This window comes from Nematolebias whitei, chromosome 21, assembly GCF_014905685.2.
Source record: "Nematolebias whitei isolate Nwh7 chromosome 21, NemWhi1, whole genome shotgun sequence".
In the NCBI taxonomy this organism is placed as follows: Eukaryota; Metazoa; Chordata; class Actinopteri; order Cyprinodontiformes; family Rivulidae; genus Nematolebias; species Nematolebias whitei.
The window spans coordinates 26,935,473-26,956,397 of NC_056518.1; the positions used below are offsets into that span (position 1 = coordinate 26,935,473).

The 20,925-nt window shown below is 41.3% G+C and overlaps 1 protein-coding gene across 2 annotated transcripts; it reads left to right on the top strand.

Annotated features, from left to right (window-relative positions):
- On the top strand, positions 1-4,355 carry dio2 (iodothyronine deiodinase 2). Of its 2 annotated transcripts, XM_037695446.1 has the most exons (3): positions 1-225; positions 3,682-3,771; positions 3,802-4,355. In XM_037695446.1, the coding sequence occupies exons 1-3, from the start codon at positions 1-3 to the stop codon at positions 4,270-4,272; spliced, it is 786 nt and encodes a 261-aa protein (XP_037551374.1). In that variant the 3' UTR covers positions 4,273-4,355. The 2 variants fall into 2 exon arrangements, with proteins under 2 accessions (XP_037551374.1, XP_037551373.1); XM_037695445.1 differs by having other exon boundaries at positions 3,682-4,355.
- The last annotated feature ends 16,570 nt before the right edge of the window (positions 4,356-20,925 follow it).

The window sequence follows — 20,925 nt, forward strand, 5'->3', positions numbered from 1 at the left end:
ATGGGCAGCGCGAGTGGAGACCTGCTCGTCACACTCCAGATTCTGCCAGGCTTCTTCTCCAACTGCCTCTTCCTGGCTCTGTACGACTCCGTGGTGCTGGTGAAGCGCGCGGTGACGCGCTCGAGCCGCACGCGCCCCGCGCGCCGCGGAGAGTGGCGCCGCATGCTGACCGCCGAGGGGCTGCGCTCCATCTGGAACAGCTTCCTGCTGGACGCGCACAAGCAGGTGAGCCTCCTGACCCGGTTCGGCCCGCACACTGTGACTTTGGCTTCTTCTGGCAGAACTTGTTTGACTTGAGGAGCAGAACAAAAATCAGGACCAACATTAAAAAGGTCCGTTTTGTTCCGTATCGAAAGATTCCCCAAATCAATGTTTTCTTTTATTTTCTATAGAGCTCCTGTTTTATTATTATTTTACACAAATCTTGTGTTTCATCCCTGAGTAAGACTGCAAGAAATTAGAAACAGTGAAATTTTGCATTTGATGTACTGGTTTTGCTTTATAATAAAATATTTTCAGCTTACAAAGTATAATTTTTTAAATTTTGTGTTGAAATAACAGTTAAATTGCCGAAACTCCCTTTCCACAAAGGTATAAGTATGAATTCAGGAAAAATGGTTAAATCATATAATCTGAATCTGTTTCTTTAAGAGTTTGACAGCCCGCAGACTGACAAAGTCCTCTGGATGGTGGATGAAACGTTTCTTTACTTAAAGAAACAGGTCCAGATGACATGACTTAACCATTTTTGCTGTTATCTACCTGGATGATTGAGCTTACAAAACTTTTTTTCTGAACAATTTTGGCCTTGGATGTCCACAGGCCGTTTCTGTGAGTAGCAAGTTGGCTACCTGACCTAAAACAAATGATTGCTGTTAATGATGATTGATGGTTTCAGATGGGTGTGCTCTGTTTGCACGTGTTAAAAAGCCTGTTTCTGAACGGGAGGTTAGCTTGAAACACAGTAATGAAGGCTACGTATGGGACATATTTGGTTGACAGGCCGCAGACTAAGTCCTCTGGATGGTGGACGAAATGTTTCACTTAAGGTCCTGATGACATGATTTAACCATTTTTGTTGTTATCTACCTGGATGATTGAGCTACAAAAATTAATTCAGGTAATAATTAGGATGTAAAGACGTAATAAACCATTAATAAACAGTTAGTGCAATTATTAAAGGACAATACTGACCTCATCCGATTTTTTACTTTTATTCATGATTACGTTTTCATTTAGTTAAAATAAGTCATTTCATATAAAACAATAGCAACAGTTACTGAAATGGATTAAAGTAAAGCTCTTCATTTAGTCCTATTCATTGATTTATACCTTGTTTTTATAAATCCTCATAAAGTAATTATTAAATTATGAGTAGCCTATATTAAAAAGTGTAATACAATGATCCTTTTGTAAAGTTGTACCAATTATTTTTACAACCCAAATACATCACTGTCTATAACTCTGAAATCTGTCTTTAGTTTTAGTATTTGTTCAGCTTTCAAACCAACCTTTTATTAAACTAATCTTCTTTGGAGAATAAAAAAACAAAAACTAATTATAATCACCTGCTAACATCTGTTTTTTAATTAACATCTTGATTAGCTGGTTTCCCCACAAGCTATCTTTTCATGTAAATGCCGGACTGGGTGTAAAATATTAAATAAAATCATTTGTGATGCCTGCAGCATGCACATATTGTGAAGCCTTGTGTGAATCGGACCACACAGCAGGAGCTGAAAGGTTTGAACTGTATCTTTGCTTAACTCCTGCCTCTTTGTGATGATGCAGCTTAAGCTTGATCTCATAATTATCACCTGCTGCGATGAACCACATGATTCAAGATGGATACAACCTAAACCCACACTTACAATATTTGCACGTATCACCTTGCGTGAAGAATATCCACGTCCTCCAACACCCTTTATGTCCAGTGAGTCTGCTCTGCTTGAAAGCTATGAAACGCCACATCTGGAATTTGATTGCAAACAAGTGTTCAGGTGTTACAAGTGTTGGTAAAGTTCCCTACAGATGTGCAGTGCCTTCTTTCATAGAAGCTCCTCTGCCTTTAGCGCAGAGATTAAACTAAATAGATGTCAGTTTTGATGCAGGATGCTGTGATATTCTCCACATGTTTCCAGATGTGTTTTCACAGTCTAATATTCCACATCTGGACACTTTAAATCAACGCCAAACTTTCCTTTGGTTCAAATTCTGTTCTTTGCGTTTCAAACTTTTATTTCCATCTCTTTGGTTTCCTTTGTTTTCTAGTTTCTTTGCACTAGCTCCAACACAAAAGTCTGATTCACTTTGGTAAACACTTCTCTACATTCTTCCAGATGTTTTGGTAAAATAGTTTTTCCATCATTGCCTTTGTTTTCTCTGTATAAAAGAGAAACAAGTACGGTAGATGTTCAAACTTTTGTCAGGATCTGTGGATACTTAAAGTCTAGATTTATATTAATTTGCCTTAACCCTTGTTGGCATTAAAGTCATCAAATTATTGCAATTGAACAGCTGGAAAGAATCCATATGAAAAGGAAGAAAACAGACTGAACCTAATCCAGAGTTTATTTCCAAAGCATGGCATCCAAAGTTCTTTTGAATACGACAAAGCTTGGGATTTGAGAGAACTATAATAAAAATTTATGCCTTTTATTTCACAAGGAGCCTGTTAAAAAAGTAAAGTTTAAATAAACAAGATTTATTTTTTATTCTAACCATAAGGAATTACAAAAAATCCTCAAAGAAAAAAAAAATCTCAGATTTTCTGCTTTGTGCATTGTGAGTTCCTAAATTTCAGTTTTATTGTCTTTTAATTTTAATAAACCACATGCTGGTGTGCTTTAACCTCGGCACTTTTGCATGGCACAGTTTAATTTGTTGCAGTTTCCTCAAACCAGTCGATGTCTGTGTTAATCCACAGTGGGTGTCTGCTGAACATACACAGATTGTTATGTGCCAATGGTGTTGAAGCTGCAAATATGTAGGAGTTAAGTAAACATTTAGACTGATTAGATGTACTGATCAGGTGGATTGTTTAAGAAAACAGTCACAAACTAAACAGACAGTGTCGGAGTATAGAGTGTTTGAGATATAATATAGTGTTCTTTTTCACTGGTGTGTCATTTTTGAGAAAGAGCTGTTTTATAAGCCTAAATAATAAATCAAAAATAGACATTAGCCTAGCCTGGATGAAGGCTTCTGCCTTTTTTTCCCTACACTTCTTGCTCTGTGGCTAATATCACAACAGCTACGCAACTACTGACTTGACAGAACATCATTTCAAAAATGAACAGATTATCCCTTTAAGGTTTGATGTACTTCTAAACTTGTTGATTGTTACCATAGATGGAATTAATTTCAACTTAAAGATCTGCCAGCATGGGAACGACAATTCAGACCATGCTGCCCAATGCTTAATAATCAAAACAAAGTTAACTGGTCCGAGAACAGAACCCTGTGGAATTTCATACCCAATTCTGGCGTTAAAACATTCATTCATCAATGATGTAAACAAACTGTTGGAACTGTTATTCCCTGAATCCCAATAGCATGTTCAAGATCTGTTAACAGCATCGTAACAATTGCAGCATCTGCATCTTATAGGACAAGAATAAAGAAAAAGGTCATCGTCCAAGGCTATGAAAAGTAAACATCAATATTTTCTTACCTCCCCAGGTGAAACTTGGCTGTGAGGCACCAAACTCCAAGGTGGTGAAGGTTCCTGATGGACCCCGGTGGAACAGCACTATCAGTAATGTGACTAATGTCCCACGAGGCACCAGAATCCAAACCGAGGACGAATGCCGCCTTCTGGATTTTGAATCATCCGATCGCCCCTTGGTGGTCAACTTTGGCTCGGCCACCTGACCCCCCTTCATCAGCCACCTTCCTGCTTTCCGGCAGCTTGTGGAGGACTTCAGTGACGTGGCAGATTTTCTGCTGGTTTACATCGATGAGGCTCACCCATCTGACGGCTGGGTGGCCCCTCCGATGGGGCCCTGCTCTTTTAGCTTCCGCAAACACCAGAACCTGGAGGAAAGAATGGGAGCTGCTCGCAAACTCATCGAGCACTTCTCCCTGCCACCTCAGTGCCAGTTAGTGGCTGACTGCATGGACAATAACGCTAATGTGGCTTACGGCGTGTCCAACGAACGGGTGTGTATAGTGCACCAAAGAAAAATAGCCTACCTGGGAGGGAAGGGACCATTTTTTTACAACCTGAAGGATGTGCGGCAGTGGCTGGAACAGAGCTACGGTAGACGATAGGAGTATTGAAGAACAAGACAGACGAGGACGTGCTCCTGTTTTTAATGGCTGGAAACAAGATCTATTTGCTTTGCAAGAAAAAATAAAACTAAAAGGTACCTCATCATCAGCATACATGCATCCAAACTTTAAGAATTACCTTCTGGAATAAAAGCAACTTACTTTGTTTTGCTTTTTCACACATACCTTTAAAGAAACTAACCCGTGTTATAATCAGCATCAACGAACCAGTAAGCCTGTTGGAGGAAGCTGTATTTGTGCCTGTTTAAGCTGCTAAAATTTTGTTTTTCAAAAATCCCATACATTTTGATATTTCTTACATCATAACATTTTTTTTGCACTATTCGATCTGTTTAACTTTACTCCTCATATTGTTTTTTTGTAGTATTTAACATATTGAGCATTGTTATCGCCTTTAATATTTTATTATAAACTTATAGTTAATTTAAAAAGTTTTTTTTTTTTTTACTTGAAGACATATAATTGAACTGATCTACATCTGATGATTTCATTACTTCCTTCCACATAAAGCCATTCTCTGTGGTTTTACCTCTGCAGAGCATCCAGATGAATTTAAACAGTCTGTTTTCCAGTGTTTACCGTGTGTTGCACATATTGTTACACTGAAAAACGAATCCTCGGGGATCAGATTTTCCTTCGAGATTTTCCCCGTGGTTCACCTGACACTCTCGCAGATCGTCTCACAAACTTTTGTCCTTTTCTTTATTCAGTTAAAACATTTTGATCTTATTTTCAAGTCATTAAAGCATGCTCATTGGCATCGATAACACCTAGTGTCCCACATTCTTGCTGTCAAACTGGTGCCCAGATGTTATGCGAGTTACTTAAGAGGAGCTTTGTATTTGTCGTTAACATTGAGAAGCAGTTTTACCCCCCCTCACTAGTTGGCTTCCTGACTTACAGCTGCACCAAACTGTTTCCACTGTTGAATTATGCAGCAAGCTGGAAGAGCCTCGAGCTCCTCTGGAATAACGTTTCGTCTTCACCAGATCTGATCATCTTCAAACATTACTTTTCAGACATTCTACTACTCTTGTCTTTTAGTTGTTAATAATGTAAACTGTAGGCCTAAGTTGTTGCAATAAAAGTCGTACGGAGGGAAAAATAAACAAATGATTTACTGTCATTGTCGAGAAAGCAACAGCTGCTACAGAATAACTGCACATTGTCTTCTTTTCTATCGTTCTAATCCCTTTGGATGCATCTGATGCAAACATCTTTATTTAGAACAATCACTCTGGAAATTTGGAAACTGACCAGATGAATTCTTAAAACTATTCTTTCTGACAGACAAAACCAATTCATGCAAGACTTAATGGTAAATGGACTGTACTTATATATGGCCTTTCTACCTTATCAAGATACTCAAAGCTCTTTACAACACAATCCATTCATACAGCATTCTACTAGATCTATACAAAGAATAATCGGTGCTTTATCACATTCATACACCGATAGGACACACATTGGAGGCAATGAGGGGTTCAGTGTCTTGCCGAGGGACACTTTGGCATGCAACTTCTGGTGGAATCGAACCCCCAACTCTTCCATTGGAGGACAACTGCTCTAACCACTCAGCCATAGCTGCCCCCAATTCTCAGATTGCTCTGCTACCCCTCCTAAGAGCTCCTGGGGATTGATTAATCTGAGGATAACTGGACAAACAATCACAGATCACATCACAAATTCCAATCTGGTAGTTTAAAGTCTTTCTTTCTGATTTTGAGTAGATAAAGAGTTAGATTTAAGGCTGCGCGGAGTTGTACATTCAGATTAGTATTTTAGTGCCAAGTCTAGCTGCTCCATTCTGAAACCTTTAATACAGACCCCAGAACTTAGTCCTACTTCAAGATTTATACCTACCTTTAACTGCAAGGATTTTCTACAAAGTGTCCCTTCGTCTCTGCAGGGCTAGATTAAATATTTACTGGTCTGAAGGTAGAACTTTTGATAAGATGCGATTTTATATTTTATTCCCTTCTCTATCTTCATGCATTGATGGTTTGAAAATTGTTGAAACTCCTTGGAATTAAAATATTTGGACACTTTTGCACTTTATATAGCTGGATTTCATGAATCATTTGGATGCAAAACAGATAAATATAGTTATTTTATAGTTTATAGTGAGCACGGTGGTAAATACCTGAACTGCTTGGACTCTCATTCGGTGCAAAGACACACCTGAGTTAAGAGTCAGTGATGAAAGCTTGTGCTCTCCTAAAATAATCTGATGTACACATTCTTAGTTTTTATCAAGAGATAAAAAAAACATTACAGTAAATATGATCAGTATAATCTTAAATATTTTATCATTCCAACTTTTTCCCATCAGGTTGTTATAGCAGCCAAAGAAACTGCTTTTACTGCAGAGTTTGAAAAGACAATCGTCAAGACGAAGAAGAAAGTCTCATTAAATCCACTTTCTTGTTAAATGGTGGAGTACTTTCACAAATAGATGCACGTTTATCGATCTTTGTCAATTTTCTTTTGTTTAAAAGGAATAAATGGAGCCAGCGGTCCTAACCCTGCACTGATCAAACCTGCCAATACAAACACCTCATTTGAAAATGATCAAAACATCCAGTCAGCAGTGAACGAGCAGAAGAGTTGTCAAATTGAGCGGCCGCATTTTAGTAATGGTGCAGTTTACTTCCTGTAGCAACAATGCTGGTCATAGAATTATGAACTGAAGCTTTTATATTTGTATGCAACAGGCACAAAGTACAATATCTTCACCTCCTGACGGCTTATTTACCACTATTTTTATTGATAATACTAATAGCTAGATAATTATGCAAAACCTGACTCTTCAATAGCTGGAAAAGCCTTCATAAATGTTTCTGTTGGACTATCTGCACGTTATATTTATGGATTAGTAATTTGTTTTTCAGAATATATTTAGAAACCTCAATTTTGATTGGATTATTTTCTGGCTACGTGTTTTTCTTGGAAGTCTTATGTGCTGTGCAGAAGTTTTAGTCTGGGGATAATAACTGAAGGTGGTTATATCTCCAAGCAGAAGCCGTGCACTTCCTGGCTGCATGCACGTTGGTTTGTCTAAGATGCACATGTTTAGTTTAGCACATATTCACAAAACAGCAGGCTTTCACTTATTCAGTTACTAATGTAGATGTCAGACTTGCATATTTTTTCCATTCATTCATAACATAATAAGCCGGAGTGTGGAGGATCAGAAAACAGGAAGCTTCTTGTACTGATGGAGTGAGTTCAGAACACAAAAAGACAGAATTTCCTCAGAACAGATGGTTTGCTCTGGTCAGTGATTTGAGGTGTGCAGATGAAAACCTTTGACGAAAGAGCCGCTGGCTCAGTCTCTGGTTGGATGGTGGACAGCACCTTGTCATCAAGATTCAGATTCATCGCATCTGTTTTCATTTTCAGTCTGTTAAAATTCTGTCTTGTCTTACAATCTGATGCAGGCGATCTGGTTTCCATCTGTTCGGTGTATTTTTATATGTCAAAGGAGAGAAATGTGTTAAATAAAAAGGTGAATGTTTGCTTATGAAACTGTCTTGTCATCTTTGTGTCTTTTTTTATGAATAGGTCAAATATAACTCATCATATGAAAGTTAAATATCAGTTTATCCATTATCGTCACTTTAGATTAATATGAATGTAAAGACATTGCAATAAGTACGTTTTACTGGTTGATAACAGCAAAGCAACATCTGTCAGCTTGTCAAGTGACTGATAAAAGTTTATTCTTCTCTGTGAGAAAATGTGAATCCTTTTGGTCCTTTATTGTCACGTACTATGTCTAAAAACTGCATAAAAATGTAAATCAAACTGATTTGTTGACTTTTATTGCCTTTTAATTGCAGGCAGCATAAGTGCATATGCCATGTTTTGTGTCACTGTTCATTTTATATCTATTTAAATGAGCAACAAATTCCAAAACCCATTTTTCCAGAAAGTTTTATCCATTTTAAAATGTTTCCATTCCTTCCAACACAAGATGTTTGAATATTTAACAATACAAAGGGATGACAAGTGTCTGGTGTTATTTTGTCACATTTATTCCTGAAAACAAGTCCTAAGTTGTCCAATAGTGCGTGCAGGGGTGTCTGTCACATTTTAAAAGAGGAGGGGACAGGTGAGGCTTCTTCAGAACCTGTCCTCGCTTCTTCCTCAGTGATAGGAATGTGAGCAGACTGTGGTTTTAAATTGTCTTGGTGAAAAATGCAGACATCCTTGGAAAAACTGTGGTCTTGAAGGCAACAGATGTTGCTGTAAAATCTCTGCTGGGCTTTTCTGCATTAATGCTACCAACAAAGAAGAGGAAAGGAGCTTTGAACAAGAACACTGTGCCGGGACCAGACCATCACAGAACTGAGCTTTTGGACTTTCTGCTGACAACTGTCTGGATGCTTCTCTTCCTTTTTGGTCCAAAGCACACAATGTCCATTTCTTCAAGCAAAGATTTGGAATACTGATCTGAGTGCAATCCCTGTTTTCACCATGTGATGGTCCAATATATGAGAATACACAACAGTAAAAAAAATAAATAAAAAAAATAATGTTTTGCAAATCTCAGATACAGAGATGGGTAGAAGTTATATAACCACATTTTAAAAGTGACATCAATGCATTTTTCATAAAAATCAAGTTTATTCTGTATGCAGTAAAATAAAAACAATGTATTAAACCTGTATTTAATCCACCAGTGAATTAAATAAAGTTAACTCGCTGTTAGTAGTTTCCTCATTTACGGTCTTTGGTTTTCGATCCTGGTTTACGTGTAAGAAAACAAGAGCATCAACATGAGCAGGATGAAGGCTCGCCCGTTTTTGCGTAATGGTATTCCCAGCAAGAGAGAAAATTCTCTCGCTGGGAGTGCTGGTTGCCAAATCAGCTAAGTACCTTCTGCTGAGTTTTGCCAAATGGGGAAATCTATCCTAATTGATGAGCCACCACTGCAGCGGGTTTGCCATGGAGGGAATATGCGGTAACAAACAAAAATCACGGACCTCTTTGGCAGCAGTGGAGCAGTGTGCTGATCTCCTGTCACGCTGGAAATGTGGCCCAAAGAGTTACACAAAATCCTCGAGTCTGGCTTTTTTCCCGGTCACCGGCTCGCTCTGATGATTGGGCATAACCTCCTCCTCCACTGATCATGCGACATGTGACACAGTCACGTGACTGTGACTAGTTGACATGAAATGTAAAACTTGCGATATGTCTTAGAGCCGATTAGTCGATTGGTCGACTAGTTGATTCAACCCCTACTGTAAAGCCTTCCAAGTTGTACTCATTCAGTTTTAATCCACATTCCTCTGAAAGCTATAGAGGAATTATTTTTAGATCTTGGTTATATTTGCGGTATACAATAAAATTTGTGTTATGAAAGATTAAAAAGTTAGGGTTAGTTAAAGTTTGTCGGATCAAATCCTGGCTGGGGACCTTTTTAGGTGGAAATTGCATGTTCTCTACGTGTATGTGTGGGTTTCCGATGGGTACTCCGATTTCCTCCCACAGACCAAAATGCATGTTAGGCTGATTGGAAACTCTAAATTATCCCTAAGTGTGTGAGAGTGTGAATTTTTGTTTGTCTCATTTTTTTTTATGTGTCCCAGTGATGGAATAGCGACCCATCCAGGGTGTCCCCTGCTTCTTGCACAGTGACTGCTGGTTATGGACACCAGTGACCTACGTGACCCAAAAAGGAAGAAGTGGATAAAGATAATGGATGGATGGAAGATCAAAATATACTTTTATGTCAATATTGAGACTTTAAGATTCATGTGATGCAAAACTATGGAGCTTCTTAAAGCTTACTTGGTTTTTTACACAGGTTGTAGAAAAAATATTCACTGGAGGAGGATAAAGAGCAATAAAGAATACATTAGGACAGGCACCCACCCTGTTCTCCTCACAGAAATCTTTTCCATACAATTTTGAGCTATTATTTTTCCAGTCTCTCACCATTACTCCCTCAGCTGTCATTTGATATTTGTAACAACAAATCCAGGACAGCACAGTTTCCCCCAGAAGTGGTAAGAAAGGAAAAAAATCTTTTGTTGCCAATTCTAGGCAATCCTACCCTTTGTTTACAAGAAACAGGCAGTCTCCTCGGAGTTGAAAAGCACACAGAGTCCAGCCAGGCTCGCAGTAATGTTGGACGTGTGACAGAGAACAGAGAGAAGAGACAAATTAGCTACACAAGTTCTGCTTAAAGACAAGGAAATGCAAAAATGTGGGTGTTTATGCATCCTTGTTGATTTTAAATAATCCCCTTGAAGAAAAACAAAACAGTTTCTCGACCTGTTCATGAAAATATATTTTGTTTAGAACTTAAGTTCAAATGCAAATGACAAACTCTTCAGTTTTGTTTGGTTTTGAGAAATAAAGTTCCATCCATCCATCCATCCATTTTCTTCCGCTTATCTGGGGTCGGGTCGCGGGGGTAGCAGCCTAAATAGGGAGGCCCAGACTTCCCTCTCCCCAGCCACTTGGTCCAGCTCCTCTGGGGAAATCCCGAGGCGTTCCCAGGTCAGCGAGAAACATAGTCGCTCCAGCGTGTCCTGGGTCTTCCTCTGGGTCTCCTCCCGGTGGGATGTGTCAGTAACACCTCACCAGGGAGGTGTCCAGGAGGCATCCTAAACAGATGCCCGAGCCACCTCTACTGTCTCCTCTCGACGTGAAGAAGCAGCGGCTCTACTCTGAGTCCCTCCCGGATGATAGAGCTTCTCAGCCTATCTTTAAGGGAGAGCCCAGACACCTTGCGGAGAAAACTCATTTCGGCCGCTTGTATCCGAGATCTCGTTCTTTCGGTCACAACCCAAAGCTCATGACCATAGATGAGGTAGGAACGTAGATTGATCGGTAAATTGAGAGCTTTGCCTTTTGACTCAGCTCTCTCTTCACCATGACAGACCTGTACAGTGCCCGCTTCACTGCAGATGCTGCACCTATCCGCCCATCGATCTCACGTTCCATTTTTCCCTCATTCATGAGCAAGACCTCAAGATAATTGAACTCCTCCACTTGGGGCAGGACCTCCTCCCTGACCCGGAGAGGGCACTCTACCCTTTTACATCTCAAGACCATGGCCTCGGATTTGGAGGAACTGATCCTCATCCCGGCCATGTCGCACTCGGCTGTGAACTGCTCCAGCGAAAGCTGTAGATCATGATCTGATGAAGCCAACAGGATCACATCATCTGCAAAAAGCAGACAATTCTAAGGCCACCAAAATGGATCCCCTCAACACCTTGGCTGCGCCTAGAAATTTTGTCCATAAAAGTTATGAACAAAATTGGTGACAAAGGGCAACCTTGGCAGAGTCCAACTCTCACTGGGAACAAGCCCGACTTACTGCCAACAATGCGAACCAGGCTCTGACACCAGTCGTACAGGGACCTAACAGCCCATATCAAAGGGCCCGGTACCCCATACTCCCAGAGTACCACCTACAGGGTTCCGCGAGGGATGCGGTCGAACGCCTTTTCCAAGTCCACAAACCACATGTAGACCAGTTGGGCAAACTCCCACACACCCTCCAGGACCCTGCTGAGAGTGTAGAGCTGATCCAGTGTTCCACGACCAGGACGAAAACCGCACTGCTCCTCCTGAATCCGAGGTTCGACTATCCGATGGACCCTCCTGTCCAGAACCCCTGAATAGACCTTACCAGGGAGGCTTAAGAGCGTGATCCCCCTGTAGATGGAACACACACTATTGTCCCCCTTTTTGAATAGGGGAACCACCACCCCGTTCTGCCAATACAGGGGAACTTCCCCCAATGTCAACACAATATTGCAGAGTCACGTAAGCCAACACAAGCCTACAACATCCAGAGCCTTAAGGAACTCCGGGTGTATCTCATCCACCCCTGGGGCCCTGCCACCGAGGAGCTTTTTAACCACCTCGGTGACCTCAGCACCAGAGATTGGAGGGCCTGACCCAGAGTCCTCAGGCTTCGCTTCCTCAGTGGAAGACATGCCGGTGGGATTGAGGAGGTCTTCAAAGTATTCTGCCCACCGACCCATGACATCCTGAGTTGAGGTCAGCAACACACCACCCCCACTTTAAACTGTGTTGGTGGTGAACCGCTTTACCCCCCTGAGACGCCGGATGGTGGACCAGAATCGCCTCGAAGCCGTGCGGAAGTCATTCTCCATGGCCTCTCTGAACTCCTCCCATGCCCAAGTTTTTGCCTCAACGACCACCTGAGCCGCATGTCGCCTGGACTGCCGGTACCCATCAGCTGCTTCCGGGATCCCACAGGCCAAAAAGGCCCGATAGGACTCTTTCTTCAGCCTGACAGCATCCTTCAACGGCGATGTCCACCATTGGGTTTGAGGGTTGCCGCCGTGACGGGCACCGACAACCTTGCAGCCGCAGCTCCGGTAAGCCGCCTCGACAATAGAGGCATGGAACATGGCCCACTCGGACTCAATTTCCCCCACCTTCCCTGGAACATGTTCAAAGTTCTCCCGGAGGTGGGAGTTAAAGCTCCATCTCACATGAGACTCTGCCAGACGTTCCTAGCAAACCCTCACAATATGTTTGGGTCTGGCAGGTCTGACCAGCATCCTCCTCCACCATCGGAGCCAACTCACCACCAGGTAGTGATCAGTGGACAGCTCCACTTCTCTCTTCACCCGAGTATCCAAGACATGTGGCTGCAGATCAGATGAGATGATGACAAAGTTGATCATCAAACTGCGGCCTTGGGTGTCCTAGTACCAAGAGCACATATGGACACCCTTATGCTTGAACATGGTGTTAGTTATGGACAATCCATGATGAGCACAGAAGTCCAACAACAGAACACCACTCGGGAAATAAAGTTGTCTCAGTTAATGGTTGTGGATTATAATCCATCCATTATATTCTGCTTATTCTGAAGTCAGGTTGCGGGGGGAACAGCTTGAGCAGGGAGGGTCAGACATCTCTTTCCACAGCCACCTCTTCTATTTCTTCTGGGAAGATTCCAAGGCATTCCCAAGCCAACCGAGAGACACACTCTCCAGCGTGTCTGTCCTGGGTCTTCCCCGGAGTCTCCTCCCAGATGGTCATGCCTGAAGCACGTCTCTAGGGAGGCGCCCAGGGGGCATATTTACCAGATGCCTGAACCACCTCAACTGGCTCCTCTCGACATGGAGGAGTAACGGTTCTACTTAGAGTCTCTCCCAGATAACTGAACTTCTTACCCTATCTCTAAGGGAGAGTCCAGCTACCCTGCGGAGAAAACTCATTTCAGCTGCTTGTATCCGCATTCTCATTCTTTTGGTCACTACCCAGAGCTCATGACCCTAGGTGAGAGTAGGAACGTAGACCGACCGGTAAACAGAGAGCTTTGACTTACAGTTCAGCTATCTCTTCACCACAGCTCAGCTCTCTCTTCACCACAACGGACTGGTACAGCGTCCGCAATACTGCAGATGCTACACCAATCTGTCTGTCAATCTCATGCTCCATTCTTCCCTCACTCATGAACAAAACCACAAGATATTTGAACTCCTCCACTTTAGGCAGAACCTTACCCTCGACATGAAGCGAGCAATCCACCCTTTTCTGGTTGAGGACCTTGGTCTCGAATTTGGAGGTGCTGATTCGCATCCCAGCAGCTTCACACTTGACTGCGAACCATTCCAGTGAAAGCTGAAGATCACGGCACAATGACGTCAACAGGACCACATAATTTACAAAGAGCAGAGATGGAATCCTGAGGCCACTGAACCGGAAACCCTCCACCAGATGGCTGCACCGAGAAATTCTGTCCATAAAAGTTATGAACAGAATCGGTAACAACGGGCAGCCCTGGCGGAGTCCAACTCCCACCCTGAAGGGGTCCGACTTACAGCCGGCAATGCGAACCAAACTCTCGCACCACTTGTATAGGGACTGAACAGCCCGTAAAAACGGGCATCCAATCCCATACTCACAGAACACCCCCCCCCCCCCACAGTGTACCTTGAGGAACACAGTTGAATGCCTTCTCCAAGTCCACAAAACACATGAAAACTGGATGGACAAACTCCCATGACCTCTCAAGGACCTTAGTGAGGGTAAAGAGCTGATCCAGTGTTCCACGGCCAGGATGGAACCCACATTGTTCCTCCTGGATCTGAGGTTCAACCAACGATCGGACTTGCTTCTCCAGTACCCCTGAAAAGACCATACCAGGGTGTAATTAGATCACACCCTCCGGTCCCCCTTTTTGAAGAGGGGAACCACCACCCAAGTCTGCCAATCCAGTGGCACTGCTCCCGATGTCCACACGACGTTGCAAAGGCGTGTCAGCCAAGACAGCCCCCCCAACATCCAGAGCCTTAAGGAAATCAGGGTGAATCTCATCCACTCCTGGAGCCCTGCCGCCTCGGAGCTTTTTAACTACCTTGGCGACCTCAGCCACAGTTATGGACGGATCAATCCCAAAGTCTCCCGACTCAGCTTCCTCCATGGAACATCTTCCATGGTAGGATTTAGAAGGTCTGAGAAGTATTCCTTCCACCTCCCGACGACATCACTGGTTGAGGTCAACAGCACACCACCTTCACTGAACACAGTGTTAGTAAAGTGCTGCTTCCCCTCCTCAGTCGCCTGATGGTTTGCCAGAATCTCCTCGGAGCCAATCAAGAGTCTCTATCCAAGTTCTCACCAAACTCCTCTCACATCCAAGCTTTTTCCTCAGCAACAGCCAAGTCTGCACACAGCTTGGCCTTCTGGTACTCCTCAGCTGCATCCAGAGTCCCACTGGCCAACAAGACCCAATGGGACTTCTTCTTCAGCTTGACAGCCTTCCTAATCTGGGGTGTCCACCACCAAGTTCATAGATGGCCACTGCAAGAAGCACTGACAACCTTACGGCCACAGCTCAAGGCAGCTATCTCAACAAGTGAGGCGTGGAACATAGCCCACTTGGACTCAATGACCCCCACCTCACCTGGGATGTGATTAAAGCTCTTCCAGAGGTGAGTTGAAGATCTCTCTGACGGTTTCTTCTGCCAGGCATTCCCAGCAAACCCTCACTACACGTTTGAGTCTACCGGGTCTGTCCGGCATCTTCCCCTGCCATCTGATCCAACTCACTACCAGGTGGTGATCAGTTGACATCTCAGCTCCTTTCTTCAACCATTTGTCCAAAACAAACAGCCTCAAATCAGATGACATGACTATGAAGTCAATCATCGATCTACGACCTAGGGCGTCCTGGTACCAAGTGCTCTTATGGACACCCTTATGTTCAAACATGGTGTTTGTGATGGACAAACTAGGACTAGCACAGAAGTCCAACAATAGAACACCGATCGGATTCAGATCAGAGGCTGTTCCTCCCAATCATGCCCCTCCAGGTCACACTGTCATTACCCATGTGGGCATTGAAGTCCCCCAGCAGAATAAAGGAGGATTATAATTATTAAAATAAAAAATAAAAATTTAAAGTAATATGAAACAGTGAAGAAAACAAAGTAGATTTGGAAAATTAGTGGGAATTCAGCTGACTGCAGTTTTATTTGGTGCCACTAGATGTCACGATACCTAACTCACTGCACCTTAAAAATTGTTTGATTTGGATCATAGCTATAAACATGGCGGTTCCATACATCGCAGGGAAGGTGTTGTTTAGATCGGAAACATGAGTTAGAGCAACTTTAAGACTCATTCAAGTTTAAAAATACATATCTGCCGTGGAAACACAGTGATCACCAAAAACAGCAAACTTTCATCATGTCAAAACCACGGTTTGGTTGTGTTAAAAACAAGAGGATCATTTCAGAGGGTTTGCATATTTTCTCTCCACAATAAAGAAGCAAAGACTCAAATGTTTCCTTTAAAAAAAGGCCACATATGCAAATAATCAAAATCTCCACACGCAAATTGGCTGAATATTTAAAACATTACTCCTGCCTGTTGTTTTCAGTTGCATGCCACAGCTTCATTTTATTTTACCCAATAAAACAAAACATAAATACTGTTTCCTTGTTTTTATAGCTTCTAATTGATATAATAAAAACCTACAGTCTTTAAATGAACAACCACTTCTTTGTACCACTATAAATCAGTTAAGATACAAAGTAAATGAGTTACGTTACGATGCAGTACTATGCTGTTATGGAGTCTTTGTTTTCAAAAACTAAAATGCGTGAGTCTTAAAAACACAAAGACCTCATAATTGTTAACTATTCCTCTAAATCCATCTGAACAATCTTTGGGTGAATAGTAGAATCCTGATGTAAAGAAGAAAATCGCACAAACTTAATGTTGCTTTTTCAGATTTACTTCCCACACACTTATTGAGATCGTCAACATATCGTGTCACACCGGAAAGATGGCCATGTCTTTGTTCCATCATACAAAGTAGACATGACGAGGTCTGCAGATGTTATGTGTACAGGATTTAAGATGCAGGAAGCTAAATGGTGGTCCATGTTCTGGATTTGGCTGCAAGCTCCCATTTGACCAATTTGGTTTTGGTCTTTTCAAAACAAACTTGGCACCACTGTGATAAACGAATGAAAAAAAAAAAAAAATCAGAAACTACAAATGACGATAAGACACAAATTAAAATTATGGACTGCTAATCAAAATAGTCAAAATACAAATAAAAATACATTAGATCAGAGCAATGAAACAGCACACTGACAGCTGAGAAACTTTCAGGAATTCTTCATGATGGTTTAAATACGCTCAGATTTGTTGAGCTTCCACTGAGCATAATGTTTTACATTTGTTCCAAAAGACCTCAAGTTTTACTCCAACGTTACCGGGGAAATGTTGCCATCCCTTGTGCAGAATTTGCTGCAAATCCTTAGTAAGAAAAATTGGTTGTCAACCTGTTTATTGTACATTTGACCAATTCAGAGCTCAGATTTATATTGGTTAATCTTTAGAAGAGCGTTTGACTGTTTGACTGTCCGTTTGACGTGGTACTTTAAATTATATTTGAATTTTTAAATGTACTGTATTTAAGAAAACACATCCTCCGTTAGTTTGGAATCACCAGTTAACCAATTCTACATGTTTTAGAACTGTTGGAGGAGTACCCATAGAAAACCTATAAAATCACAAGGACAACATTAAAAACTCCATAATATGTTCCGTTTTGGGGAGAACTTCTTGCTCTGAAGCCACAGTGGAAAACATCCCGCCATTCTGCTGTCCCAGGGTGCTTCAGTGCATCCAAATTTATAATTTTCAGCATTTCAACTGGCACACTCAGCACATGGAATGAGCCTGATCAGGGCTGGAGCTGTTGGCCTGAAACCCCACCTCTGCACCAGGTAAGGTTAACTCTGCTGGGATACAATATCAAGGTGATACTTACCTGTGGATTGATGAGACGACTTGGTGCACAAAGGCAAGGTTCAGAAACTCCTGACACAAGAATTGTCAAGAAAATGTGTGTCATATTTCTGCCCCACCTGCCATAGTTTTTGCCACTCATGCCACAGCTCCTGTTTTCTCCCTTCCTTTAGGTCATAAGTCGTGTTTTGTTTCTCCTGCTTCATGCTCTGCTCCTGCCACCTCTCACCATGCCCATGCTGCTCCTCCACAATAATCAGCTCTAATTCCATGCACCTGTTCAGATCACTATTTAAGAGCTTGTCTCTCACTCACTTGTTGCCAGATTATTGAATTCCACAGTGTTAGTAGATGTCCAGCGTTCATGCCATAGCTTTGCTCGTCTCTCCTGATTTGACCCCACGCCTGTCTTCTGGTTTCCTCGCCTTGCCCTTGCCTGTTCTGGACTCTGAGATCTGACCATGGTACCAACCCATCTTATTATCACTAGTGATGGTGAGATGAAGCTTCATGATGCACTGAGGCTTTCCATCAAATAGCTCCACTCATGATCCGACACACCAAGGTGCTTCATTTGCTCTACTTCGCCATCAAGTGGACTATAAATGTAAAACAGGAAGATAGATTATAATACCATAATTGGTTTGTGAAGCTTTAAGTTGAAAAAAGAAATCATGTTTGTGAGGACCTCAAATAAAGTCTAAATTTGACCTGTAAATGATCTTAATCTGCCTTTATGATGATGGATTTTTATTTCTGCCCCTTATATTTCAAATCTTGTGCATATACAAACGAGCCAGTTCCTGAATTGGTCACATGGTACGTCCCACTAGCGAGGCCTCAAACGTCACTACATGCGTCATTAATACATACCTCAATACATGCCCCACCTAAATCCTCCTGGATTACTCGACACACACTTAAAAGCCTCGACACAGAAGGACACATCACTAATTATCACTAATTATCACAACTACAACTTTTGGGTCATCCACTGGATTTGGATTCTGTTCTCTGACCAACGGTTCATGACCCAAGCCTGCCATTCTGGACTTCGCCCCTGTACAACCCCTAAAGCAGTTCTCTGCTTTGCCGCTCTTTGCTTCTGCCTGCTCACAGCTCTTGATGTCATCATCTGCAAACAACTACAGGATTATGTCTTGCTCTCGATTGAGAAGGTTAGGGACTGTCATCTTTATTATTATTCCCAGGACCTTCACAGTCCAACCAAGTTCACTAACACATCTGTCTCTGCAGACTGGACTTGTGCCTGGAACCAGACCTCAACCAGCAGCGATTTAATAACTCCTTTTAACCATTCCTGGTTTGGTGTCGTGCATGAAACCAAAACCCCATTCTTGTCAAAATAAAGGTTTTAGGCTTTGCTCAGAACTGGAAAGAATGCCTCGTGACTCATCAATAATATCTGCTGTATAAAATCTTTTTTTTTTCTCCCTTGTCCTGTTCGGCATTGTGGCACTCAGAACTATTGTCTGAGTGTCAAGGTTTATGGTATAAAATAATCTTTAGTCAAATCAAATTTATTAGTATAGCACATTTGAAACTGGAACTGTTGCCAAAGTGAATCTTTAGGTCTGTATCCCACTGGACTGTGGTTGTTGGTAACTACTTGTCAAACATCATCTATAGAAGTATTCAAAATGTCTCAATGTTTACAGTACTCAATTTGGAAACAGGTCACCTCACTGCAACTGACCAACTTGCACGTCTAATTACATAAGTCAATCAAGTTGGTTTTTGCATAGCAAAAGTTTAAGTTACTTTCAACAGTATAATACTATCACAGTTTAATGCATGATTAGCAAGAACAGTTTGATTTATATTATGGTTGTAAGCATTATCTATATAGATGTTCAAATACCCATATAAACACATTTAAGCTACAATGTTACAAAGTGTAGTGAGTCTTCATCATCATATAGATCTAGAAGTAATATTGTGTTACCAAACACCTGGTGGGTGAGTTGGCATTGCAGTGAGTTGACAAAGACCCTTCAATTGCTCTGTGTGAGCTGCAAAGACTTGCAGAATTATTGTTTAGATTTGGAACATATTCAACTAATTTGTGCAACAAATCTTCTCAAGACAGTCACCATGTTGTTGCAGACGTCTCAAACTCTTCTCACTGTAGTTTCTAAAAAGTTTTGGTGCTAGAGCTGTATTTTGACTTTGTATGGGGCCTCTACGATGACAGAAAACATCTGAGTTTACGGTCTTAATTACACAACAAGTTTGAATGTTATCAGCTCATTAAATGATGGTTATTAATTATCATCATTCCCATACATTGCCTTCAGACTGTCCCTCATATACCTCCTAGCAGGTTTAAAGGTTCGTAATTTTTATTGCTGAAAATATGCAACTTTGGTCACGTCTCAAACTGGAAGCTTTTATTTTGTTAGCTTTATTTAAAACCTTTATTTACAATTTACCTACTACTTTTAAGCTGGATTTCAAAGATTTACTTCAAATGAATTCCACATTTAACAGTCATAAGGATTTAATTTAGTATCTAAAAAGAACTCACTGAAGAGAGGATATGAGTTTTTTTGTTTTTTGTTTGTTTGATATGAGCGACATTCTGATCAATTCATATACAGTTCAGCAATATATAAAGTACTATAATTATGTTCAGATATAACCCTAACAGTAACCTTTTAATTCTATGATAATTTAATGAGCCCACTAGGAGGTACAGTAGGGACAGTCTGAAGGTAACCTATGGGGATGATAACAACTAATAATGGCCATTTAATGGCTGATAGCATTTGAAGCGGGTGCTTTTACTGCTGAACGGAGCCAAATGATCAAAAGACTGGAAAAAAAAAAAAATGGAATTCCCATGTTTTGTTGTTGAAAATATATATTTGTCTTTTTTTCCTCCCAGGAGCTCACAATAACAAAGAAAAGTTTACTCAAAGGGTCCTAATTTACACTTTGTTGAAATAGCAATTGTTATCAATTTGTTTCCAGCTGCAATGTTCCAGTGATTTAAAATTTATTTACATCTTTTTTTTACTTTAGGCTATAAGGTCATATTATTATTTTTCACTTTTCCATGAATTTGAGGAATATGCAGAAAATAAGACAAACGTCTGAGTTTCTTATGGTCAGAACGTTTAACCACAAGATAGGAATTACTCCAATGAGTACAAAAAAAAAAAATTCATAGAAAAACCCCCCAATGTTTTATTTATCAAACTGATGAAAAAAAAGTTATGAAAAGTAACAACTGTAACACAAAATATGATTTCTGAGAAAACGTCTCCACCTGTTCAGTAGCAATGGCAGAAAATGGGAACATAACTTGTCGAAACAAAGAGGCGATGCTATGACTTG